This window comes from Centruroides vittatus, unplaced genomic scaffold, assembly GCF_030686945.1.
Source record: "Centruroides vittatus isolate TY-2023 unplaced genomic scaffold, ASM3068694v2 contig_970, whole genome shotgun sequence".
NCBI classification, from domain to species: domain Eukaryota; kingdom Metazoa; phylum Arthropoda; class Arachnida; order Scorpiones; family Buthidae; genus Centruroides; species Centruroides vittatus.
In genome coordinates, this window is record NW_027122643.1 from 3,136,181 (window position 1) to 3,163,612 (window position 27,432).

Sequence of the window (27,432 nt, forward strand, 5' to 3'; positions counted from 1 at the left end):
AGTAATAAAGAAACATTCTACTATTTCATTTGTTTAAAAAATGCTAAAAGGGGCCCCTAACGAACGAAAAGGGCCCACTCTACACCGAGCCCCATACAAGTTATCGGTCCTGAATATAGATAGATGTAGTTAGATATCAGTTGCCAATAACAGTTAAAATAGCCTAATTAACTAGTTAATATAACTCATAACTATATAATATAATCTAGTTATGAGAATTAAATAGACTTTCGTATTAAGTATCACAACGTACCAGTACAGTACATAATTATATTCAACTCTAGTATAAAAATTAATGAAACAAATGGAGCCTAATTCTTGTAGTTTAAGGTGAAGAGTTAAGTTATTTATCTAATTAAATGCAATGTAAATATATAAAATTTAAGGAATATAATCTGTAAAATATAAGATCTGTCATTTATCATTTAAGATTTACCGAATAAATATGACTTAGAATATATATATAGGTCTGAATATGCACTTTATTATTAAAATATATTTTTGTTTATAAATAAAAAAAATATTATTGTTATAGATTTTTTATTTAAATTAATTGATAAAGTGTGAGAAATGAATGAGCTTATACTATAGCAAATAGCAATATAATTAAACTCGATCAATTTTAAGATGGATAGAACATAAAATGATCATATAAGATATAGAATGGTCCATGACAATACATCAAAATTCACTTTTCATACATTTTTACTGCATCAATTGCAAAGTTACATTTTCTAACATGGTGTAATCTAATGTTTGAATCTAGAACATCGACACAGGAAGTAAAAATCATTTAGACAGCATAACTCATACTTGGCTGTCATATATGATGGAGTATTTATCATTCTGTGACAAGTAATAAATCACGTAACTTGTTATTTATAGTTTACGTCGCAATTTTGATTATAAACATGTGGCAACAAATACAATTTCAAAATGATACGAGAAATTTCTGTTGTTATATTCCATTTTATTCTTCTTCTTTCTATTTTTGTTTAGTTCCTGCCTATTTTATAACCATATCCTATTCTAAGAAAGTAAAGAAAGGCGATTCGGTTAGCATGGAATGTACAGCAAAAGGCGATAAACCACTTACTATAGTTTGGTTGAAAGATGGAAAACAACTAAACAACAATACAATTACAAGGTAAAACGTTTCACATACTTGTAACAACGAATATTAGTAAATATTGTAATAAACAATTATATGGTAACTCATTAATAAAACTTGTATATGTCTCTACAAAGCGCAGATACAATGAGAGGCATTTTGAGAAAGATGGCGGCTCAACATCAGTTTTGACATTGCATAATGTCGAACGGGAAGATTCTTCCGTTTTCACGTGTTTATCTTCAAATCCATACGGAAATGATAGAACTACTGTTGATTTAACAGTTCAAGGTAAGCATTAGTTCCTATATCACTATGCACTTAGTTAAATTAATGCTAATTTTCTAATTTTAAACAGAACCACCGGATAACCCGGGTCATGTAGATTTAATAAGGGTTACGAGCAGAACAATTACTATAAGATGGCCAAGACCATTCGATGGTAATAGTCCTATTATAAGGTACTTAGTGGAGGTGGAATTAGTTAAAGGTAAAGCGAATTTCCGTCAAATATCCAATAGTGTTTATAATATTCATTCATTCTGTAGTTTACTTGCAGATAATAAAGGTTTAGGGAAATTTCTAGCTACGGAAGTTCCTGGATCGCAACTGGAAACAGTTGTACGTGGATTAAGTCCTTTAGCTACTTATAATGTTTACGTCATTGCGGAAAATAGTTTTGGTCAAAGCGAAGCGAGCCATCCTCTTATAATTACTACAGATGCGGAAGGTGAGATTACGTTCCCGGTATTTAATTATAAATTTAAATTTATCAATTCTGGAAGACTTGTTACTAGTTTACTTTTCGCTCTGATGACTTTTGAGTATTATTTCATAAACGTTACCTTTTGATAACGTCTGTAGTCATCTATATTTATTCCACAGTTAGTGATCAAAATACTACAAGAACACTTCTAAGATTTTTATAAAAATTTCGTTTTAATTAAAATTTTATTAAGAAAATCTTTTAGTTCCTAGATTACCTCCGAGAGACGTCAAAGCCACCGCTATCGATTCCAGAACCATAAGGGTATCCTGGAAAGTAAGTCGAAATTTTCCCGCCAGATGGAGCCACATTGTTGCTTCCCAAACTCCACGCCATCCTAAATTGAATTTTTTCATTTTCAGCCACCGATCTCCGAAGTGGATGGACGAGATTTTACCGGTTATTACGTCGGGTTTAAGAAGCTTAACAGCAAAGATTCATACATTTTTAAAACGTTTCAAGTTACTAACAAACAGAAAGAACAATATCTTCTGAGTAACTTGCAAAGTTCGACTAAATATGAAATTGTTGTTCAAGTGTTTAACGATAAAGGCGCAGGACCAGAGTCAGAAAAAATCGTAGCAGAAACCATGAAAGAAGGTTGTTATTATATATTTTATATATTATTAATGCTATATACCGTAAACCCGACACTTTACATAATTATACATTTAAAAATCAACATAAAGTATAACAATTTTTAACAAAAGATGAATGTAGCTTCTTTTACCAGAAATAACAGAATTTTCATATGATCTGTTAAGGTAATAAATTACATTTTATAAAACGAAACTATATTCTTTAAATTACAAATTTAACAAATTCTTTTTCTAGGAAACTTATTGTCATGTAATTCTAATTGTGTCAACAGATGCAATGAAATGTTTAAAGAAACAATTTATAAAGAAATAGGATTAGAAAGCAGAAGTAGAATTATTGACTTTCTGCAAACAATTTAGAGAGCTTAGCATAAGTGGAGTAAACAACAATTGATATTATTAGTTCAAGTTGAATTAGTTTCTAAATTTAAATAGTATTATTATTATTTTTCTTGCCTAACCAAAGATTAAAATAATTCAGTTTTGATTGAACGTTGTTAAAAATTTTAAACATTGAAATCTTTAGTATATATATAAGCTATGCATATAGGAAATAATGATAATAAATACTTAAGCCTTTAAATTTTAAGCCTTTAAATTATATATACTGTACAATAAGCCTTTAATAAGCCAGAGGTTTCCAGTTTTTTCCTTGTAGACTTCTTTTCAAATTGGATTTTATTCGCCGATCACTTTCTATACTGATATAAGAATAACGGATCTTACATAAACTGCATGTTATTTATTATACTTTCCAACTACCATTCCATCCCCTGTAATGCTCCCTAACGCTGTCGCACATAACCCACTCTAAAATTATGTGCACATGAATACTAAGGAGTAATAAATATACCCTGTGCTGCATATTCGGCGTGGAAATTCAACATAAAAAAGAAATTTGCAATAAAGAAACTCATAGTTCACCTACACCCTTCTATATACAATACATATTGTTTATTTATTTATTTATTATGTTATATTAATTGGCTTTAGTATTATTATTTATTTATTTAGTTTGGTTACTATTTTTACGTTTTTATTCCATTTTACATTTTGTATTCTTTACTTTAAATTTATGTGTTTAAATTCGAATTTAAAATTTCATTTAAAAAAGTTCGAATACGACAACGCCTGATATGACTTATAGAAATTAGGTTGAAAACGTTTGTGAAGTTTTAAATATATTCCTCAGCAAGCTCTGTTAACTATTTCTCATTTGCTGAGTCTGATTGTGATTGCCCATTGAGTGTTCGACTAGGCCCACAAGAGGGTGACGGAGTGGTGAAAAATATAAAATAAAATAAGGCCTACACCTTATTTTATATTTTTCTACAGAGGCGTAGCCTCAAAAGTCGTCTCTGTGGGTGATTTGTATTCTTATTATTTTTTGGTTGTCAATGGTGACTGAAAAAGCGGATTGTGAAGACATTTTTTTGTATTCTTCGTTATAATTTTACTATGTAAATTACCGTCGTCCATTTTTAATGAAAGGCGTATGCCTATTTAGGCTATTACGTAAAAGTAAAACATAAATAAATTGAAAAATATAGATCTATATTAGGTAAGCAAGAAAAAAACTTGCCACCAATCTTGATTAAATCCAAGTCGAAATAACGTTGGCAAATGGAAATTATGGTGAAAATAATTAGCATTTCCAATTTGTACTTTCTCTCACAGGTAGGCTAATAATAACACGAAAATACGGTTAATGTTTGCCTAATATCACTGAAAATGATATTGAAAAATTTTTTAAATCACAAAGTATAAAAAGTAAGCATATTCAATATATTAATAATAAATAACTTATTACAGGCAGATAGAGGCAACACCATACAACTAACGTTGACATAGTGTTACGCAGTGAATGACACTTAGAAAATATATACAGTACAGGTACATACATATATTTTAAATTATATTTTTTTAAATAAAAAAAAATTATTCATCGATCCCGAATGATTCTTAATAATTTATCAGCCCTCCAAATAAATTGCTTGACCCTCTCTGAAGGGAGGAAACCCCTGATATAAAAGCTTATATACTGTATATATGTATTAAATAAAACGTAAATGTATACTTATTCTTAAGAGCTTTCATTAATGTAAATATTTTTCCTTTATTTTTCTTCAAATAATTAACATTCTCTGCATTCTCTTACTCTAAAGTTTATTATACCCGTATTATGAAAATTCACGTACAGTAAACAACATATTTGATATATATTAATAATTTGATATGATATATTTTTATAGAAAGTTTACTTTTGTGTACTTCTGAAACATTTTATTCTTTTCAGAATATTCCTAGTAGAAATATTGAAAATTCTATAATGGATAACTTCAGATATAAAAGTATATAGCAGTAGGGTACATTTTAGAAAAGAAAAAATGCAAGACAAGTTAACCAGTCTAGCTGAAATATGGAATTGAAAAGGTTCTGGTTGTTTGAAAAATAATATACGCTGTATAGTAGCAGTTTCCAAAGTCTGATAGGCCCATAAATGGGAAACTGTTTATCAAAAAAGTAAAGTTTTGTATTGAACAAGTTACAAATTTGTAATTTTTAAGCCATTTTATTTAATGAAAATCTTTGATATTTGTTAAAACTAACACAATTAAATTTGATTATTTTATTTACTTTCTTTTATTTTTAATTTTTTTTTATCCGAAACAAAGCTGATTAAAAAAAAATATATATATATATATATTTTTTTTTTTGAAGTAAATAAGTATTTGAAATTACTTATTATTTTTTTATAAATTTAAAACATTTGTTTACAATTTTTAAAATTCTTTATTCATAAAATAAAAAATATATATTATTCTTTGATTATTTTCGATTTGTTCCTAACCCAAATCAAATTTTATCTGGATGATTACAACAGGTTGATAATGTCAATATGAATGTCATTTCCTCTATTCTGACTCGCGATTTCTTTGCCAAAATCGATATTCTTTGATATTGTTAAGATCGAAGAATCACTTTCTCTATCAGTATATATATAAAAATAACTACAGTATATTTGAAGATATATTGATAGAAAATGATAGTTGAAGTTGTAACTTAAAACTATCTTTAACAAACATTCCAAATTTTATATGTAATAATTAAAAGAAATATTAAATTTAAAAATGCCTTCTATTGTAATTTCAATTTTTATTAAATTACTGTAAATTTAATTATATTATTTCAATCAAAAAGTATTGATCTATTATACAAAAATTCATAAAATATTTAAAATTTATTTACATTTTAAATAAAATTCGAATAAATACACAGTATAATAATATACTTATAGAATAATTAAAACTTATGTGTTTTATTATTTATATTTTATTACGTAAACATTTATTAAAGAATCTAAGAAAAAAAGAACTTATAATTAAATAATGCACTTAAAACTTTCCTATTATTTACTAATTTCAAATTGTCATTTAAAGTTTATTTTATTTTTCTTAACTTTCAAAATGAATAACAAATTAAGTTGTTTTAGAGGAATATCGTTAAGTAATGTGCTACATTGTAAATATTAATTAATTTTTCATTATTATTATTATTATGAAGTGATGATAATTAAGTAACGTTGACGAAACTAATAATAAAATTGTATAATCGAATTTTTCTTTTGTTAAAAGAATTATAAAAGAATATTAATTATAAATACAAATTAATTAATTTAAAAGCGAACAATATTTATTTAACATTTTAAAATTTTTATTAAAAAATAATAAATAATAAAATATTAAATACAATTTTTTATACGACCAAAAAAAATGACATTTTTTATTAATTAAATTTTAAATTATGTTAATTAATATCTGTTAAATTTATTTTTGAATTTTTATTTATATAAATTTATTATAATAATAATTTAATAAACGAAAACAATTCGTTTATTTTCAATTATTTATAATTATGAAAATGGAATAATTAATAAATTCGAAAAAGAAATAATTCGCTAACAATTAACTTAATTATAAATTATCGAGATAAATTTATTATTTTAAGAAATTGAATAGTTTTTGTTTATTCTGAAGAGTTGAAAATTATTATTATTTTTTAATGATGATAATTAATCATAAAGAAATTGTTTTATTCATTTTCATTGGATGTAATTCGAAATTATCTATTAAAAAATAATAAAGAAATAATTAAAAATTATTTGTTTTAAAATATTATTTAGCCATTTATTTAAAAAGTTTCTTTATATTTGATAATTTTTATGTCTAAAAAATTAATTTAATATTTAACAGCGAAATCAAGACTTTCAATCATAATTTTATGTTTTTTTTTTAATTAAAAATAATAAAAACTTTGTTTTATATATATCATACGATTTCTATTATTTTAGCATCTGTAATAAAAATTTGTTATTTTTTATACTTTAATATTTTAATATTTCTCTATTTTATCACTTGTCTTTTGTAGTTTTACCTTGCCTTTAATGCCTATGTTTGTTAATTATATTGGCCATCTTTTGTCTTTATAAGACTTTACTACTTTTGTTAAATAAATAAATACATCTATTCAAAGGAATTTAATAAGATTTTCTTTAATTTGAAACGAAAATCTAAAGGATTTAAACAAAGATTTTATGTAACATTAAAAAAAAAAAGTTTATTTTCTTTCCTTCGAATTGTGATCCCAAGAGAAGTTAGAAATACTATAGAGACACGAAGAAATCTACACCCAGATATTGAATGAGCTCGAAGAATGACTGTAGCACTTCTAAAGATAACGAGTATATTAGAAAAGATTGATATCTTTTTTTGGTGTGTGTACGTGTGTAGTATGTGTCTGTGTGTGTATCTAGCTTATAGCTCTTAAATGAATTTTATTAAAAAGGCAAGATATTTAAAATGCTTAATAATATTTATAGTTTAAAAATAGATAAGTAGGATTTAATTTTGATTTAATGTTTTATTGATTTTTATCGATTAAAAGTTGAGTGTTGCTTAATGTAGATGTAGGCTTATTCAGCGTTTGATTCTGCATATTAAATCAATGCTAAACTCTCAATACTATGGATTGATTTGTGACTTTACTAAGATTGAAGACCGTAAAGCAACATTCTGGTTCGATTTCGATTAAATGGGATATTTTACGATTAATCAACGTAAAATTACATTTATTATCACAGATTCGTCCATTTGTTGGGCTGCTACATTAATCAACATAATCATTTCTGTCATCGAGCTTTAGGAAAATTGTTAGATCTTGATTTTTATTACTATCATTTTTTTGATAATAATGAAAATAAATGATATATAAATGAATAGAATTTATATTAATTAATCATTATTCGTTTCTTTTAAAAAATAAATAATAATTTAAATAGGATTGTTCGATATTATAACTAAAATTTTATATTTTATTATATTTTCGATATTTTTTTTTTCGTTTAAATAAAAGTATTTTTAAATTGAAAAGTTGAATTATAGTCGAATGTGCAAATATCCATCTATTAGTTGATAATGAGACTATATGATGAAATTTTCGAGTGAAAAAGGATAAAAAGATTACTTTTTATCCTTCAAAACTTTAATATCTGCAATTGAAACTAAGTTCAGTGAAGTTAATGAGTCAAGAACAAGAGAAAATTAATAAAAGAGTATATTCCTCCTCCATATTATGCTATCTAGATTCGCAACATTAACTCGAACATTTTAAAAAGTGGATGCATAGATGTTATTCAGGATCATTACTAACTATTAACTAACTTTTCCAATTTAGATAATGTATAATTTATAGTCGAATTATTTAACAGTATATATTATATTAATAATTAAAATTAATTAATTTTTTTAGAATATTCTCATCCTATATCATTGAAGATTGTTTTAACTACTCTGACGACAATACAAGTCGCTTGGGATTCGAAATCAACTAATGATGGTACATTTTTTGTTGATTTTAGTAATGATTTTAAAGTTTTGTGATGTTTTTAATAGTTAATTTTGTTTTTTCTATTACAAAAATATCTAGGTTACGTACTTTATCTTCGTCAAGGAGATGGTAGTTGGACAGAGACATCAGTCCCTGTTGGTCGAACAAGCTATACGTTCACTAATCTTCGTTGTGGTTCTGTACATCAATTATATATCGTTGCACAGAACAAAACTAAAAAAGGAAAACCGAGTGAAATCATTACTACTAGGACAAAAGGATCTCGTAAGGGGATTTATCTCGTTCAATAACATTTGACGTATGAACAAAATTGATATAAATTGATCAAAGTTTACATTCGAACAATGCCTAATATCGTCTTACATTATTTTCCAGTACCCAAAGCGCCGAGTAATAAAGCTTTTCTTATAATCAACTCCACTTCTGTCACGGCAATTTTGTCCACTTGGGATAATGGTGGTTGTCCTATTTCTTCTTACATCTTGAAATACAGATCGAGTATAGATAAAGAATGGAAAACCATTTCGGATGATATATCATCCATTAAATCTAAAATCTCTATAACTGGTCTATCCTCGGGAGAAAAGTATTATATATTATGCGGTGCTCGAAATTCCGCTGGCTATACCGAAACAGAGTACGAATTTGAAACAAAAAAGTTAGATACAGGTAATGGGTCCTTCGTTAAGTTAAGAATTAAACTATTCATTTATTTTTTAACTTTTCAGAATTAAATATAATTTGTTTACTTTAAGTCTTTTTAATTTAAAGATTATCGCTATAAAGCTGTAATCAAGTCTAAAAATTCCAAAGAATGACTTCAAGTTAAATGCGATCGAAGAGCAATCAAACGGGATTTACTCAATGTACTTTGTTTCTTTTTTTGACAGAACATAATAAAAAATCGGTGCCTGAGGCTTCAACTACGGATTTACAAAGAAAGGTTGCAGTTATCACATCAACCGTGTGTTCCGGTGCTGTGCTTATAGTGATTTTGGCAGCTGCATGCGCCATTCTTAACAGGAGAAGGAGGCAAAGAAGAGAACCACACGATGTAATTGCAGGTTAATATCACTTAAACATATCTTTAATACTAGTACTTAAAATCTAATTCAAATTACAAGATTTCAAAACCAAAAAAAAAAAAATTAATGTAAGACTAATTTTTAAAATATTTAACACAGAAAAGGAGTTTCGGTGCCGGTATAAATCAATAACATGCATGTGATATACTTTTTAAAATAAAACTTTTATATAAATAATAAGTTTTGAAGTTTTAAACATAAAAAAACAAATATTTTCGAACATCCATAGATCGAAGAAACGTAGAAGCTAGCAAATCTGAAGGACTTGCAATGAATGTTTGGGAAAAAAGAAGGAAGTCTGATACACGCAATTCCCAAGGCCGGGAGCCACTTTATCTTCCTTGTCCATATGCTGCCGAGAGACTCTACCAACTTTCAATAGATGGCGATAGCGACATGCCAAGTAATGGTGCTACTGGCACCATCAACGATCACTCGTATGACGTACCTATACAACTAATGAGTAAATCTCACTAAACGTGTACAGTAAATGAACTTTTTTTATTCTTCCAGCCGAAATGTAAAAAAAAAAAAAAGAAATTAATAAAAATCATTTAAAAAAAAGAATTTATCGAAGTGCGTCCATATTGTTCCATAATTGGACTAAAAACTAGTTATGTTTTTCTATGTTTTCGTCCCTGGGACAAGTATTATGTACAGAAATTTGAATTCGTTTCATCTTTTACGAGTCTGTGAGTGTTATGTCGTTGGTATATTGTAAATAAAGTATCTTTCACACATTTGTTTTAAATTTCTTTTTTTCTTAATTTTTCTCCTATCAACATGCAATGCAGCAATTGTCTCTTTCATAAATTTCATCTTTTTCTTTATTTTTTATTTTTTTTAAATTTCTTTTTACAAAATCTGAATCTTAATATTTTCTTCTGAATTGTAAAACAATCTTCGTGACTACTACTACTTTAAATAAAAAAATAAATGAAATAAATTTAGACCACCAATAAATAATTTTTTTATATATATTTACAGGTATATATATCAAACGATATTCTTCCTTTACATTTACATCACTATAACCAATATTTTTTTTTTATTTAAAAAAATTTTAAGATCCTGTCACAGTAGAGATGAATCACAGGACGGATAAATCACCCTTTTTTTATAAGTGTATTTAAAATTTTAGGAATTTTAAGCCATAACTTTAAACAATATAATCAGTTTAAATATAAAATAACACATATAAATATTAGTAATATTTTTGTTTGAATTCCAAGCTCGAATTCTCTTTTTTTTACAATTTATTCCTATATAATCGTCGAGTAAAGTTTATAAACACGTTTCCTCCTGAATTTTTTTAATTAATTTTTTTATTTAATTTTTGGTTCTTTCGTTGAGGTAGAAACGTACAAAATTCTACTAAATTGAAGTTATAAACATATTTTTCTCTGTTTTATGGTCATCGAAGCAGACTCTTAACGCCCAACATGATGTGTGTGATACATTCTAAAATGCATGTCACACTCGGTTTCTGACAATTCCATTTCGCTCCCTTCCGGATCACTGAAGGCAGAATCCTGTTCGTGATTTTCATTATAACACCTAAACAAATAGAAAAATATACCACAAAACCAAAAAATATACAAGTAAATTTTAATAGAAATTGTATTCCTTTCATTCATTTTTTTTTTGTTCAAAACTTGTAACGGTCCTGTTCCAATGAATATATATTTTTTTAACTTCCATCCTCACAAATTGAATTATTTCTACATCTAAATTGAATTTTATTTTACAGTTTTTTTTCTTAAAAAAAATAATAACCAAAATTTATATTATGAAATAAATATATTGATCACATGCAAATTATAAAACGTTTTTTTCTTCCCCTTACTTACCTGGAACTATGACTAATTTTCATTATTCCAGGTCTTCGGCCATAAATATTTGTTCCTATCTCTTTGTAACATGCAATGGTCGAGTGCAATAATTCGGGTATCTGCAAATCTAAAATTAAACAATTTATTTTCGATGGGTTAAAACCATAAATTAAGTTTCTTCAATTTTTTTTTTTTTTTTTCTAAGACGGTGAGTCTCTTCAAAAATCCATCCTAATGGAAATTATCTCAAAAATAAATTATTATTTTTTAATCAATTTTAATTGTCTATATTAAAAAATTTAATTATTTTTTTAAAAACTCGTTTTTAAGGATAATTAATTAATTTTTAAATGTTTCAATTTTATGCATATTTTCTTCCCATAAAATATGTTTAATCGGTTTTAAAAGCAATTTTTTAATCTTATACGAAAAATTAATTACGGGTATTATTTTTTAAATTTTTTTTATAACTAAATAAGTTTTTTAATTCCTTTATTAAGAAAAGCGAATTAAGTTTTAGAATGGTTTAGTAAAAAGAGAAAAAAATGCTGATTTCTTTAAGTAATTTCAAATGAAAAAATCACTGAATCGTGCTTTAAAAGGCGATTCAGATGCATATTTAAAACGATAGAGCATCTTCCTGAAATGAAATTGGTGATAAAATTACCATTTAACCCTACCTTGCTGTAGATAGGCACAGTTTTGTTCATCTTCCGGATCTTGTCCAAAGAATTCCAACCCGTTCGTCTGTAAAATAAGAGACCCGCTCTTCGTACGGAGTAACAGTTGAAATTGCGAAATGAGAGAAATGTTGTTTGAAGGGGGCACTATAACCTCGTCACCTGTCTTGGAAGAAATGGTACGTCGTACGTATGTTCTCCTCTCCACCCACTATGTGGTGCAGGTTCTGGATCGCCATCTGCAGAATACATAGAAATCCTACTGGTGGCATAAGGAGACGGGAAGTACAACTGTTCCCTGCTGTGCCCTAAACGAGCTTGTCTTTTCTCCCAAACGCTAAGCGGAACCGTATCTGTTGGCTTGGGAACTTCCGACTCTGTCCTTTGATCCTCTACAGGAAAAAGAATTGCTACGTTAAGATTTAGGTCAGAATAACTAAATAACTAACTTTTGTTCTATCTGTACCTTGCTGCACAGCTGGAGCTGATGAAATTTGGCATCTTCTCATAAGTATAACACAAGTAATAGTGGCTATTAAAACAAGAACTATGGTGGTGCACACGACAGGAATGATTATTTTCAATTGTTGATAAAATTGATTCTTATCGTGCTGCGATGATAACGGCGGTACCGTTGCTATAATTTAAGTAAAATTACAATTTAATGCATTAAATATCTTTATATTATTTTGCTTGAAGCTCATAATAATGAAATATTGTTTGCCATATCTTACCTCCAGTTATAGTTAGTGTAGCGAAAACGAATTCTGCTTCAGCAGATCCTGCATCATTGTGGGCAGTCATTAAAAGAACATACCAAGTCGCTGGCATTAGATCGGTAATAACAACGACTTTCTGTTCAGTGAGAACGTTATTAGACAATAATATCCATTCTTTTTGCACGCGTGGCTTGTATTGTATGACGAAAAAGTTGATGGGACATCCTCCACTCTGCCAACTTGAAAGATGCAACATAACAGAGGTGGAATTAATAGTCAATAAGGACTTCTTATCAGGTGAAATTGGAGCTAGACAATAAAAATAAAGATATAAATTTAAACATTTTGCTGCAAGCAAAGTACTTAATAAAACTTTGCATAAAAAACAGAAACATTTCAAATCTCATCATATTCTATTGTAAATATTTAATCTATAACTAAAACCAATTTATCTGCGTTGTTTTCTATTCAATAAACATTGTGCAATTATAGATATTTGCAGTTCCATTTTCATTATTACAACTTTCTCAAGAGTCTCCTTCATCTCTTGGTTAAGTGTTCTTAATGTTCTGTCATGTATCTCGATCTATATTATCCTTTTCTGTAAACCCTTGGGGAAATCAGGCTCAGTAATAGTTCGATTCGGTTGCCAATAAGACTAGAAACTATAGTAAATCCAAACCAGCAATCAACTATATCTACTGCTTTTTTAAAATCATTTATTAGTAGGATATTCTTTACAGATGTATTTTTCTTACCTGTACCGTCGGTTCTGCCAGAAATTACATCACTGGGTTGACCTCTACCCGCATTATTATACGCAACTAGATAAAACTGATATTTCATTCCGCATCGAAGAGTTTTAAATGTGTAACTCGTGCGATCGTCCGGTAATTGGATCTCTTCCCACTCCTTAATTTCAGATTTATGATAAATTATGTATCCTGAGTAAACAAAACAACCATGAGTGCCAAAGTTAGAAAAATAAACATTATTTTCTTTAATCGTTATGAGCTTTAGTAAAAAATTACCAGAAATTGGATTGTCATCTGAGTTAAGTGGTTTCCATGTCAAATAAATGGATGATGATGTAGAGGATACGATTTCTAATGCGGGACTCGCTGGAGGATCTGAAATAAATTTTAGATAAAAGAATTTATAAAGTAATAAAGAATTAAAATAACTTTTCGTCTGATAAGTCGTTTAAAATGCGAAAATTGGACATTTAAATGAAGCGAGAAAAGTAATAACGACTGCCTTTAGATTGCTAAAGGTATTTGTCTTTTATCGTAAGAAGTAATATGACTAATAAAAATAACAATATAATAGATTACGAAGAAGGAAGAGTTTCTATCATTTGTGGAAAAATGCCCAAAAAGTTTGTTAATCGCAGTTTGGTCTTTAACACGATATGATATACCGATCAAGCACTTCGAGTGTAATAATTCTTCAAAATGCATCACGTTAAATTGATAGTCTTTACTTTATTCGCTGAAACTTTTTAGTCACATTAAATCGCTTCAATATCTAGACAATTTTTGGTATCTTTAGTTTAAAAAAATAAATAATTTAGATTTTAGTAACAATTTCAATATATTGTGTAGACCAGTGGTTCTCGACCGGGCTCCATGTAACATTACTGGGGATCCACAGAAAACAAATACCGAATTCAAAGTTCACGGTGATATTTTAGTGTCCTATACGGTAATTCCACTTCAGAACAATTGTTTTACTGGGAATCAAATTTCTACAATAAATACATTGTCAATTTCTTTATTACTCATTTCTTGCATAAGGATTAAAATATAAATTATTTTAAACATTGAATACGTATACGATATATTAATATATATCTCATTGACAAAGGTCAAAAAGAGATTATAAAGCCGGGGTTTGTTAGGAGAATCTTATACCATCCCCGTCATGTCACTTGACAGTGACATTTCTGAACGTTTTCCTTTCTTTTTTTATTAGTGAAAAATATAAGGTTTTATTTTCTATGCAATGTCTATGGGGTACACAAAAAATTAAGAGGAAAAGGGTAAAATAAAGGCTGAGAACCACTGATGTAGACTAAAACAACAGAATTATCTTCAGTTTTAAATACATAAAAATTATATATTTTACTTAAGAATGATAGTTACTGTATATCTATAAATTTTCTGTGAGTCTTATAAATATATCTCGCATTATTTATAAAAATTATCAATAATATAATATCAATTATTATGAATTTATTATTGATTAACAAAGTCTTTTCACTTTAATATTTTATACAATTGAGGATAAATTCTTCATGAGTGAAACTATAAGTACAGTATAAAGATCTATCTTTAGAACGTTGTAAAGACCATTTGAATAAGTATAGAATTCCGAAATCTTGCTGCGCATATTTAAAACTTTAAAAAATTTTAAACAGAAGTAAATATTCTCTGTGTGTTTTTTTTAATCTAATCAATATAATTTTTTAAAAAGTTTTATTATTGATAAAATTATTGTTTAAAAATTTCATTAGCTTAATATAATTTCAGCGTACTTTAAAAGTTTTTAAAATGTAGATTTTTTTTAATTATAAATATGTACAAACTTGAAAAAAAACAATAAATAATATTCAAAGAAATCGATTCGTATATATATATATATATATTACATATATATATATATATTATATATATATATATATATGTAATTTTTTAATAGTAATATATATATATATATATATATATATATTACTATTAAAAAATTACATATAAGCAATATTGATCAAATCTACGGCTGTTTTATAAAACAAATATTGTTTTTCTAGCAATTTCTAAATCGACTATTGATTGATAAATAAAAAAATTATAGATTAAATGTCAGAAAAATTTTTGATCTTAAGTGAAAATCGTATTCTAACAGGTCCACGAACGCTTTATTTGCTGCATTTACTGTTGAATGATGGCCAAACTGATTTAAAGGCAAAAAAAGGATTGAAAGTAAAGCTATAAACATATTTGAATTAATTTTTTTCGAATAGTGTCAACGAGCCAACAAGTAGAAAGATGGTCTAGGTCTACGCTAAGAAAAACTCATTCACTTTCACTTCCATTTGCGAATAAAGTCGTGGAGGTTTCATAAATATGTGTAGTATGGTCTCTATGTCGATCAGATTTGAAGATCAAAACGAAAAATTTGAGGAAAAAAAGTCAAAGAAAAGTTGTAAAAAAAGGAAAGGAAATAGGAAAACGGAGGAAAAAAAAGAGTAAAAGAAATAAAAAAATAAAAACTAACAATGGAAAATAAAGAAGAGGAACAAGAATAGGAGTAAAAAAACATCCATAAAAGAGGAAGAATCAAGAATAAAGCTAACATAAAATCAAGAAATAATAATAATAAAAAAACAAAAAACATATGTAGCGATGCAGGAGGGAATCTCAACTTCACAAGAAAGTGTGTGTTATTCGACATTTAAATAGCAGTATACTGCAATGGATGTAATATGTTACATTAAAGTTTGATGAAGATAATATTTAAAGACTAAAAGCTCTTTTCATCTATTTTCATTCACCGAATATCTCTTTATTCCATTCGGTTCAATAAAAATTCACCTAATTTAAATATTATTATTATTATTTTTAATTTGAATTTATATTCATCATATTTACTTCAAGAGATAACATTAATTAACATATTCATTTTTCTAAAAATTTTAAGGTTTTAAAACAAATTAAATATGTATATTTTATATATTTTAAAAATTAACATTTTCCTATTATGCTTAGCAAATTATCACTTTTAGGAAATTGTGTTACAGTTTTCTAATTAAATATTAACACTCGTATAAAAGTGAATAGCGAATATAAAATTAATATTTAAAGTAAACAATTTCAATAAGAGTTAAAAGCATAAATTGCATTATTTTCTTACTTTTCTAACGTTATTTTAAAAAATTATTTAAGAAAATCTAACGAAAATATTCAGTATTAACGAAGAGTATTGAAGTTATCAATTATTCTTCGATTTATAAAATTTATATTGTTGATTAACGAAAAGCTGTTAGGAAACTTTATCAACTTACACGGTTTCCAAAATTGTTCTATTTATCAATTTTTTATCTTTTCCTTCTTTCACGAAAATTAGCGCTGAAATTTTATTGAATGATAAATTATTTCAATTAAAATTTAATTAAATACGAAACATTCTTTAATTTCGATTTCCTATCTTGATGTTTAACTAAATTTAGCGTAAAAATTTCCAATAAACACACTATAAATTTCTAATATACTAAGCTAATTTACATTTCATATGTTTTTCGAATAGCAAACGTCAAATTATCTCAAAATTTCAACGTATAAAATTGATATATTTTTTTAAATATTTTACTTTCGAAATGAACATTTGTTTAATGTTTTTATATATAAATTTAATTAAAAATTAAATATTTAAACATTTAAAGTATTATAATTCCGCTCTAAATGCTATCTTTTAATCAATTTTTTATTAAGAAAAGAAAGATTTTAATTTTTTTTTACGTGAAAAATAATTATTCTAGATATTTATTTTAAAAATATTTTTTTAATTATGACAATTTTATCGTGCGTTAAAGAAACATAAAGTAAGTGAAACGTAAAATTTCCTCTCTCAATGACATATAATACGTTTAAGCGCCTTACGTAGAATTGATACGTATTACAACTGTTTTCCGGATATTAATTTATTATATATTTATATATATATATATCTTTTTTACTTTATTTATAAAATATAAATTATTCTGTCTTTATTATTGATTATTTAACTCGAGATTATATACCTGTCAATTTTTTAAAGTAAAATTTCTACATTAATTTTAGTAAGAAGAGAGCATAATGCATCATCGAAACATTATTCAGAGTTCGGATTAGTGAGTAGATGCGTGTAAATGCTATGAGAGAATTGTTGTTGACTATCTGTTTCAGTATACGTTAATATATTCAGGAATCGACAGCTAGATAATATATAATCACAATAGGAAAATTTCAAGTGCGGGAGAGTATCGATCGTATTTGTTGTACAGGAATGGAGATTGGAACCACAAAAGGTTGAAAGATGAAACGTCCTAAAACAAAATGTATCTGTTCCCAGGAAAAAAAAAATTCACGTAGAAAAACATTACGAATCAAAATATCCGGATTCAAAACTTTGAAAAGTCATTACGGATAGGCAAAATTTAAAAAAATATATGAAGATAAATATTGAATATCAAAACATCGAAAGCCGAAAATATCTCGTATCTAAATATTTTGGTTTCAGATATTTCGAATTTTAAATATTTTAATGAAAATTTTTTAATATTTTATACGAAATTTAAACTTGGTAATCAAAAAATGTATATATTTAATTCGTATTAAACATTTGATTTATGCATCTATTATATTATATTGCAATTGGGTCTAACATAAAATCTAAAATGTAAACTTTTCGTGTTAAATGTATTTAAATTAAGTTCTTCGTTAAAATATATTCAGTTTAGTTCTGAATAATTCGACTTTTTTCTTTAAAAAATATGATATATTTGAATGAGACATTTAAAAATATTACGTTATACAAAATAAAGAATTATTAAGTTTAGTTTGAAGTTCGGAATTTTAACAGTTTAATTACAAAATTAATATTTAAAAATATATCAAAATCATTTATCATAATGCTTAAGACATTAATCGCATTAGATATTGATATCATTTTCAATGTCGTGACAGTTGGACTATTGTAATGATCATATTCTACTTAACATCTAGTGATAAATTACGCATTTTTTCCTCTCATTTATGTGACAAAAAGACTTATTATTAAGCATTTATTTCATTTTTAATCTATATGAATTGATTATTAAACAGTAATTGGCGTTTACATTAAACGAGTACCATACAATTTTGTGACTTTTTGATTATTATTTGTTATTAAATACGATTTAATAATCAACTCTAGAAATTATGCTTAATTCCTTGCATTCAAATAAATAAAACTATTTAGAGTATTTCTCGAAATAAGTACGGAGCCGATGTACTAGATCTTAAATGTGTATCACTCCGCCCTATAGCTAAACAACGAAGCTATGGCGCCAGTAAACAATAAAATACAACAGAATAAAAACTTTGAAAATTCAAACATCACGTTATATGACATCATTTGACGGTTTTCTTTTTTATACAGTAATCTCAAATTTCTTGAAAACATGTCGGAAATTTCAAATAGATTATAACTTTTCAAACATAACTTGTAATTTTTTAATAAACAATATATAGGCCTTATTATGTTCTGTTTTCTAAAGAGCACGGAACTATTTTCCTTTCCATATATAGACTAATAAATATATAATTAATTTTCTATTATAATTTAACTCTTTCTTTCCCATTCTTGCTATTTTTCTTAGTTTTTTAAAACATTTTGAGTCCTTAGGACTTGAAACAATTTGTGAAAGTTTCTAGTTTACCAGTTTTACATAAGAAGAGTTTAAAATGGAAGCATAAACGTGTACACTGTATATATAATATAAGAATTGAATTAAGGAAAATAACTGGCAATAAAATATTCGTTTATTGTCGTGAGTAAAAGATCAGATTGAAATTTGACTCGGATCCTCAAGATTTTTATGGGTAGTTAGGATCGGAACGTTATTGGTCATGTTCGACCATACAACATAAACCATTGAAATTCAAATCCACCAAAAGATATAAAACAGAAACCAATCATATGCTATATAACCCGTGAGGAATTTTAATCCTTGAGGATTTCTGATTCGAATCGATTTGAATCTGTAATTATTAAATGGACTGTACTAGTCAAAATCTCGCTCTTCATCCTCATTTGAAGATCCATTAGGCTACAATTCAATGTGACAGGACAAAATGGGAGTCAACATACAATACCGGAGTAAATATCCGGCAAACTTGGAAACGGAAAAGGTCCGGATTTCTGGATTTTCTGATTTACTGAACACAAGCTAAACGTATACTTAAATTATAAAATAAACAATGGAAAGTAAAGAACAAAACTGTTTTTAACACACCGTATGTCAGCAAACACTGGAACTGACGTCACGCGACGCGCACGCCATGGAAAACAAAGCGGCCACGCTGCGAACTACAAATATACTAAAGCCCGCTAAATTCAAAATTAGCCAGTTTCAAAAATATCAGGTTTTTTGGTAATTCCGAATTTCTGGAAGCCGGATATTTGATTCTCTACTGTGTAATTGCAATACGTTAAAAGTTCGCAATTCGAATCCATTCTAAACTACGAACACTATCAAAATCAAAAAGAAATTCAGGTTTTTATTTATTTTCATATTTATTTTTTTAATCGCTGTTATATGTATACACTCAAATAAATATATCAATATTTTCTTTTCCGGTAACAAAGTTCCTACAGGAAGTAATGCAAGGACATTTTGTTTGATATCATTTTTATCTGAAAGATACTAAAAGAGGTCATTGGAAAGAAAGATGGCATTATCTCCTAACAAAAATCAAACACAGATCCTGCAGATTTGAGCTTGGAGGATAATAAAATAATCTTGAAAAAATAATCGAAGAGATAAAATTAAATAATAATAATAACAATAAAAGAAAGTAGTTTCTTCCGATACTAAAATAATTTCAGTGAAAATAAGACGTCTCTTCTCAATTTGTGTTTGTTTGTTTAATAATTTATTAATTAAATAACTTTTAATTTAAAAATCTGTTTAATATTTAATATAATGCAAACGTACTGTACATATATAAATTCAAGTAAATTTTTAAAGTATAATTTTGTATTTTTGATTATCAGTGAATGCATCTATCAACAATTTGTCTATTTATTTTTATTATTATTTTAAAAGTTTTCTAAATTTTAAGATAAAATATGACAATGATTAAGGCTTGAGAGTAATGAAATGAAGCCCTAATCAGTTATAAATATAGGGCCTATTCTTCCGAAAGCCATAAAAAATATATAAATAAAATCGATAAAACAAATAAGACAGATTTTTCGCTATTTATCAAAAGAAACTTTTATTTATATCAATTTTATATCATGTTTTTCACATAAAAGATTAAATTTTGGGAGTTTTTCTGTGTTCAGAACCTGGACCAAATGATCCTGCTGTCCCCTTTATCTGGACCTGATAATAATATATACTGAATTCGTGTGATTATTTTGAAATATATTCCTACTGAAGAAAGGTCACAATTTATCATAAACATACGTCCAGATAATAGAGGCTATATTTCAATATTTATTATATTTAAATATGTTTATATATAATATATTTTTACAAATTTCAGATAATTAAAGTTTTAAATATTAAGCAAAATTATGGACTTTACAAGTTGCTTTATCTGTATTATGATATTTAGATACACAATATTGACTTTTCAACGTTTTGTCTTTCGATGACAATCTTGAATTGAAGATATTCTCGACATTATCCATAAATTAGTAATATATAAACTAGAATAAGAGATTCTCATTCGAACTATTGTAACTTATCTGCAGGAGAGTGGAAACTACTTACGAATAACCGAATCAATATTCAGATTCAATTTTAATAACAACAGAGATTCTCGGGAATAATATACCTCACACTGTTTAACATTTATTTAAATGCTGATTTCCTTGACCAATACCAAGATTAATTATTAAGTAGACGAGATATTAATGATAGAAGTTGGAAATAATATTTCTGAGCTATGAAGCAAATTAATAATCACGTTGAACCATTATATCATTCCTACAACATAATTTGTTAACTAATACATAGAGATCAGTCATTCTAAACAGCAATATAACCGAGTCGTTTCATAATGAGATATTGTATTATACTTAAAAATAAATATGGAATAATTAAACATTTTAAAATATTTTTAAATATATTTAAATTAAGTTGTAAAATTCAAAGAAGAATTGTGACGTTGCATAATTTATGACTTTATTTAAACGCTCGAGTATTGAAATCTAAGCTTATACTTCGTTGCCATCGACTTCGTTTCGCTAATATATTGTTTAACTATTATTCAGCTATCATTATTTTCTTTACACTTCGCTTCTCTAGCACTTGTTTTCTTCGCACCGTTTGCGAATAATGGCGAGAAACGATGTGAATATTCACTGACGTTAGTTTGGATCATAATAACTTTGTCGAAAGTGAGTTTGCAATATCTACTTCTTTTAGTTATCCCAATTTGTCTATAACATTTTTACAATATTTTGAACCAGATATGACTAGATAAAATTGAATTCAAGCATTTTTAATAAACTATTGCCGTGTTAATAGCCATCAAAAAGCTCATAATCATTCATAAATTCATAAGCAGTAAGGAACAGTTGATGCAACTGATAAGAATCAGCTTTCATTTAATTAATTTTCTACACGAAAATTTCTTCTATTAAGCTATCTGAATAATATATTCAATAAATTTACGAACAGATATTAAAAATTTTAATTTATAAAAATGTTTGCTATCATACTTAGTTTCATAATGCTTATACTTATAAGATAAAATTAAATCTTATTAAACAGGAATTATAACATTATCACAAAGGACAGTTGAACTTGTATACAAACTTTATTGAAGACTTACGGATCAACATTATGTTTAAAATTCCTTAATATTGCTTCTTTTATACGTATTTAATATTTAAAATATCAGATTAGTCGATAAACTATAGGAAATTTACGGTAAAAATGTTTAATAATGCTTAATAACTTGAAGATTTAACAAAAATATAGCCAAATTACTGCATTTCTAAAGAAATTTTAAAACTGTTTGATCAATTACTATTCCATTGCATTACATTGCATATTTTAATTTTCAAATAACTTTGAAATACTTGATACACTGTATAGTGTACAGCTTTCTAATACTAAAATAAGACGAAGTAATCAATAAGTCATTTTGAAATATCAAAATATTAATGCATATTTCAGACATCTGGCAATATACAATTTTACCTTAAGGAGAACGTATAGTATAAATTTATATTGTAAATGTCCCCTAAAGTAAAATTATGTAAGTAGAGCCATCGGACACAGAACTATAATGTACTGTACTGTACATTACTAAGCTCTCATTTATAATTTCGACTACATTAAGAGAAAGCATTAAAAATTTACAATATTAAAGAGCTTTACGTCTTACCGTTAACAGAAATGACATTCGAAAATATTTAATTCTGATTTCAAAATAAAAATATTTAAAAATTGATTATATGAAATGTATTGTAATGAAATTTAAATATATCCCGTATTTAAATTTAATTAATTTTTCGTTCTGAATTTTTCAACTGAAAACATGAATATATTTAATAAAGGCTAACAAAGAGCTTTCTGATAAAATCGATAGTTTATATATATTAAGTTAATTAATAAAAGTTATTTTATACCCGTTGGCTACAACTCATTATAGCTTCCATAACCTGGGGGTTAGATTCGTCATCATTCCGGAAACTAGCTTTAGGAACGATACCCAAATAACAAATATTAAATTGTACCAGACAATTTCCGCTTAATACAATCTTTGCAGACGTCAAACTATAATATTTAATCGATATTACTTAAAGGAACAGCAACTTTTGGTCTCATTTTTACAGTGTAATATCAAGAGATTTCGTGTCTATCAGCTTATCTTAAGTACAGAAAACGAAAGTAAAAAATATCAAAATATACCGTATTCTAAGGTCTGTGCAATGACTTCTTCGGATTTTGGACCCGTTCCTTTGGAATTAAAGGCTTGGACAATAATGGAGTATTTAGTATGTCTTCTGAGATTGGAAAGTTCGCATTCTTGATTATTACCAGGAGCAGCCACTGATGTCTTGTAGGTATAAAGCTCATTAACTTCTTTCATTTTGTAACCGACGTAATAACCTTCAATAATTCCATGTTGGTCTTCTTTAGCTGGAGGCTGTGAAGATATACAAAGAAGTGAATTAACCTTCTAAGGATTTGTTCTCGATTATAGCAAGGCAGGATGTCTTCTTGTGTTCTTTAAAAATAAACTTTACATTATTATCTCGAGATTTCTGTTCTTCTTTGTTTTTATACGGAAATTTGCTAATAAAGTATAATGAGAACTTTTTTTTAATGTAACTTACATATTAATTTCAGAATTAATAATGCAATTTGGTTATTTTCTCTTTACTACTAATTTCTAACAGTAGATTTTTTTAATACAAATTATTTCTAAATCATAAATTTAATTTTAAGAGAAGGAGCAGAAGCATTCATACTTTGTTTAAAAATATAATTTAATTTAAAGATATGATTCTTTTCTTTTTAATTTGTCTTTAAGCATTAAATTAGATCTATAACTCGTTAGTTTAATTGTAATGTAAATGTTTCAATTATTAATTTTAATGTTTATTATTATAATTAATATTTTTATAGAAAATATTTGGTGGTTTCTTTTATTTTTTGTAATATTGGAAAAAGACTTTGCCTTATAATTTCGATAGAAGCAAGGTTTTCAATATAATAATATTTTGCTATGTTGGTAAAAACGTTTATTTTTAATACATAAAAAGTTCAAATGTTATTATAAAACAGGATATAAATAAATTAAATTGATATAAATGAAAAGTTAATATTGAAAAAAATATATGAGATCTTGCTTCTACAGGTTTATTAATATACATTATCTATATAAAGGCATTTATACATTAATACAGTAAAACTTTTTCATCTCTTACTCGATTATCCGTCAGTCTCTGTAACTGTTACGTCACTGAACTGCGTCACTTGTCTGAGAATAGTAACATTATTTTCATTATTTCACGCTATTATTATTCTCATTATTTTATGATAAAAAGCGTTAAAAGCGATGAAGCACTAATGCGAAATGTAACAACCGTGAATGGGTGTAAAAGTAAGAAAGATGAAGTAGTTAGCAACAGACGCAAAACCATAATTAACCAGAATAAAGCCGAAATGGTGACGTCAAAGTGCATTGAATGGTTCGAAATGCAGGTAGAAGTAGAGACAACCCAAGTGCTACTAAAACGTAATTTCGCAACACAGGTTCTGTGAAGCTAGGAATGCACTGAAACAAAAATAAATTATTGATAATTTTTTAAAATATTCGCTTGTAACTTTAATGTCCGTCGATACGTTAAACTTTAATATTATATAAATAATTTTTAGATATTTCCATTATCCGTGTTGCCCTTTCTCCGTCAAACTCTCGATCCTGATATCGTCGGATTATTAAAGTCTTGCTATATATAAACATACAGCATTTAATTTTCTCTCGTTTTTAATAAAAATAAAGGCTAATAGAGTACCTCCTCGTATAATAACAACATAACTAACAGCAATATAATGAAAAGCTGTTTACAATACAGCTTTATAAAGGAAGAAAAATGTTTTTCAATACATAAAAATACTCAATCCAGGAACGGAGATTAGTAAGTAGAAACAATAATACACGATTATCGAACAGGAAATAGAAATTAGTACACAAAAATAATAATGATATTTTCGTGATAAAAAACTGCTATTAATACATAAACGCATATCAGTAAGAACTGGCATTAATAAATGGAAGGACATCACAAAAAAAATGGAAGACTAATAACAGAAAGTGTGATAACAATACAAAGACATATCACAAACGAGAACACTGATATCGGTATCAATAACGATATCGCAAAGAAAGCAACATCAGTACAAGGATGTTAATATCGATTATTATGATTTTTTGCAAAGTATCGTAATAATCGATATTGACATTCTATACTTTTAATCTATTATATTCGTGTTTATATACAACGATCTCATCAGGTCGAACTACTTTCAATTAGTTTTCCTAGTTTTTTAATTATTTACGTTAATTAAAAATTTAATTAAAATTATAAATAAACTACAATATAAAAAATGATAAATAATATAAGTCCTCTGTTCTACACAAAATAATTTGTGAAGATTAAAGGGCACGCGTCATATATTTACCAGTAGAAAATCAAGAACTTTTTAAAATATACGCAAAATTAAATTCACTTTAAAATATAAGGGCCACCTCTCAACAACGGCTTTTTTTAAATATAAAAATGCATACAAAATAACCTCCGAATGACGGCCATTTTTAACGCTTCCTCAGTAGCCGTTGTCCAGAGGTTTGACTGAATATTATAATTTAAATATTTTAAAAATTTTAGGAAAAAAACAAAATGTGTTTTAATAATTTAAATATAAATAACAGAGGAAAAAAACAAATATTTTTTAATAATTTAAATAAAATTGGATTAACACAAATGGAAATGCTATATAAAATTTTATGATATAAAATAAAAATAATTTATTAGATCTATAAGACGTTCGAAGAGAATTTAAAGTTTAATATATCATTAAATTCACTTTAGAAAATTCGTCAAGAAAGTTTTTTGATACAAAAACTTTAAAAATCCTTCCCTTAAGACCACTGTTATACACCGATAAAAACCTGCACCATTATTCAAAGAAATATAATGTACACAGGACATAGTTACAGTTTGAACTTTATTTTTTTTTTAAATTACGATTTTCTATGATAACATTTTGACAGTTGAGATATAATATAAAAAATAATAATAATAATAATAGCAATAACAAAAAAAGAAGAAGAAAGATTTTTGAAAAACGGTCAAGAGAAATTTATTTGAAAAATGCAAGATCCGATACGTGATCTGTGATGAATTGAAATATTGAAATATGCGAAATATGTGATGAATTGAAAAATCAAATTTCAAAACTGATGGAAGAATGGAAAAAAAAAGGAAAACACAAAAAAAATGCAGATTTTTTACACAAGTGTGACTTTAAAGAAACTATTTTAAAAATTTATAATATAATAAAGTTACTGGATAGAATATTTTATTTGTATAATATATTAAGAAAAAATAACATATCTTTTCTAATAAATGTTTTATTATTTATTCATGTTTTAGTAATAGTATTAAAATATTTACGTTTGTTCTTGTATATTGTATTTGTTTTATATAAACAAAAAAAATTTTTTAGAATATAATTTAGGAAATTTTTTTAAACTAAAATATAATATATATATATATATATATATTATATATAATTAATATTAATTCAAGATTAAGAGGGAAGAAATAATTTTTAAAGCTAGAAATTGGAAGGAAAATATTAATTAACAAAAAACGCATTATCTAGATGATCATTATTAATTTTAATAAAAAAAAAGGCTTATATATTATTAACTCTCCTCTTTCGAGCTTGTATTTAGAAATTTAAATTATGTACAGTACAAGACATTGAAAAAATTTAAAATAATTATATTGAAATAATGAACAATTTTTTTTATATCTTTTCTTCATTTGTAGAGTTTTCATATTTGTTTTTAAATAATTAAAATTCGATTTTTTTTTTTTACGATTTCGAAAACAACTTAATGACAATGTTTTGTATGTTCGTTTGTCTATGTGTACTCGATAAATATTTCAAAAATCGCTTCAAGACGAAGATATAAATTGTCAGAGTAGTTTTCAAAATTCATATAAATTTTCTATAAAATTAGAAAATAATTCGATTTAATTGTGTTTTTCCCCCTCTTATTTTATATTGAAAATAGTATTCAGCTTTCTTCATTTTAAAACGTGAATTTAAAAACTATATTTTTTATTATTTACATAATTAATTATTATTATTACATTAACGTTACTAAAATACTCTTAAATTTATTTCCTAAACAAACAAGACATTTTCAAAGAAAAAATTAATTAATTAATTTC

At 26.2% G+C, this 27,432-nt stretch overlaps 2 protein-coding genes across 4 annotated transcripts in view; one reads left to right on the plus strand and one right to left on the minus strand.

The window, feature by feature from the left end:
- The window catches only part of LOC136985485 (cell adhesion molecule Dscam1-like), a 47,106-nt gene extending 36,898 nt beyond the window's left edge, over positions 1–10,208 (plus strand). The window contains exons 12-22 of one of the 2 annotated variants that reach the window (XM_067282773.1): positions 1,000–1,147; positions 1,254–1,402; positions 1,470–1,601; positions 1,671–1,841; positions 2,083–2,153; positions 2,240–2,477; positions 8,285–8,371; positions 8,462–8,647; positions 8,759–9,052; positions 9,274–9,447; positions 9,698–10,208. In XM_067282773.1, the coding sequence (XP_067138874.1) occupies positions 1,000–1,147; positions 1,254–1,402; positions 1,470–1,601; positions 1,671–1,841; positions 2,083–2,153; positions 2,240–2,477; positions 8,285–8,371; positions 8,462–8,647; positions 8,759–9,052; positions 9,274–9,447; positions 9,698–9,945 (1,898 nt within the window). In that variant the 3' untranslated portion in view covers positions 9,946–10,208. Of the gene's footprint in view, positions 1–999; positions 1,148–1,253; positions 1,403–1,469; positions 1,602–1,670; positions 1,842–2,082; positions 2,154–2,239; positions 2,478–8,284; positions 8,372–8,461; positions 8,682–8,758; positions 9,053–9,273; positions 9,448–9,697 lie in introns of those variants that run through there. The other variant, XM_067282774.1, reaches the window with a different exon arrangement.
- Positions 10,209–10,592: 384 nt separating this feature from the next.
- Positions 10,593–27,432, minus strand: part of LOC136985502 (cell adhesion molecule Dscam1-like) — a 54,336-nt gene continuing 37,496 nt past the window's right edge. The window contains exons 17-24 of one of the 2 annotated variants that reach the window (XR_010882347.1): positions 23,369–23,606; positions 13,731–13,829; positions 13,458–13,643; positions 12,715–13,008; positions 12,447–12,617; positions 11,981–12,372; positions 11,319–11,427; positions 10,593–11,025 (exon numbers count right to left, since the gene is read on the minus strand). Coding sequence is in view for 1 of the 2 variants with exons in the window: in XM_067282797.1 (XP_067138898.1) it covers positions 12,128–12,372; positions 12,447–12,617; positions 12,715–13,008; positions 13,458–13,643; positions 13,731–13,829; positions 23,369–23,606 (1,233 nt within the window). In the remaining variant the exon portion in view is untranslated. Of the gene's footprint in view, positions 11,026–11,318; positions 11,428–11,744; positions 12,373–12,446; positions 12,618–12,714; positions 13,009–13,457; positions 13,644–13,730; positions 13,830–23,368; positions 23,607–27,432 lie in introns of those variants that run through there. The other variant, XM_067282797.1, reaches the window with a different exon arrangement.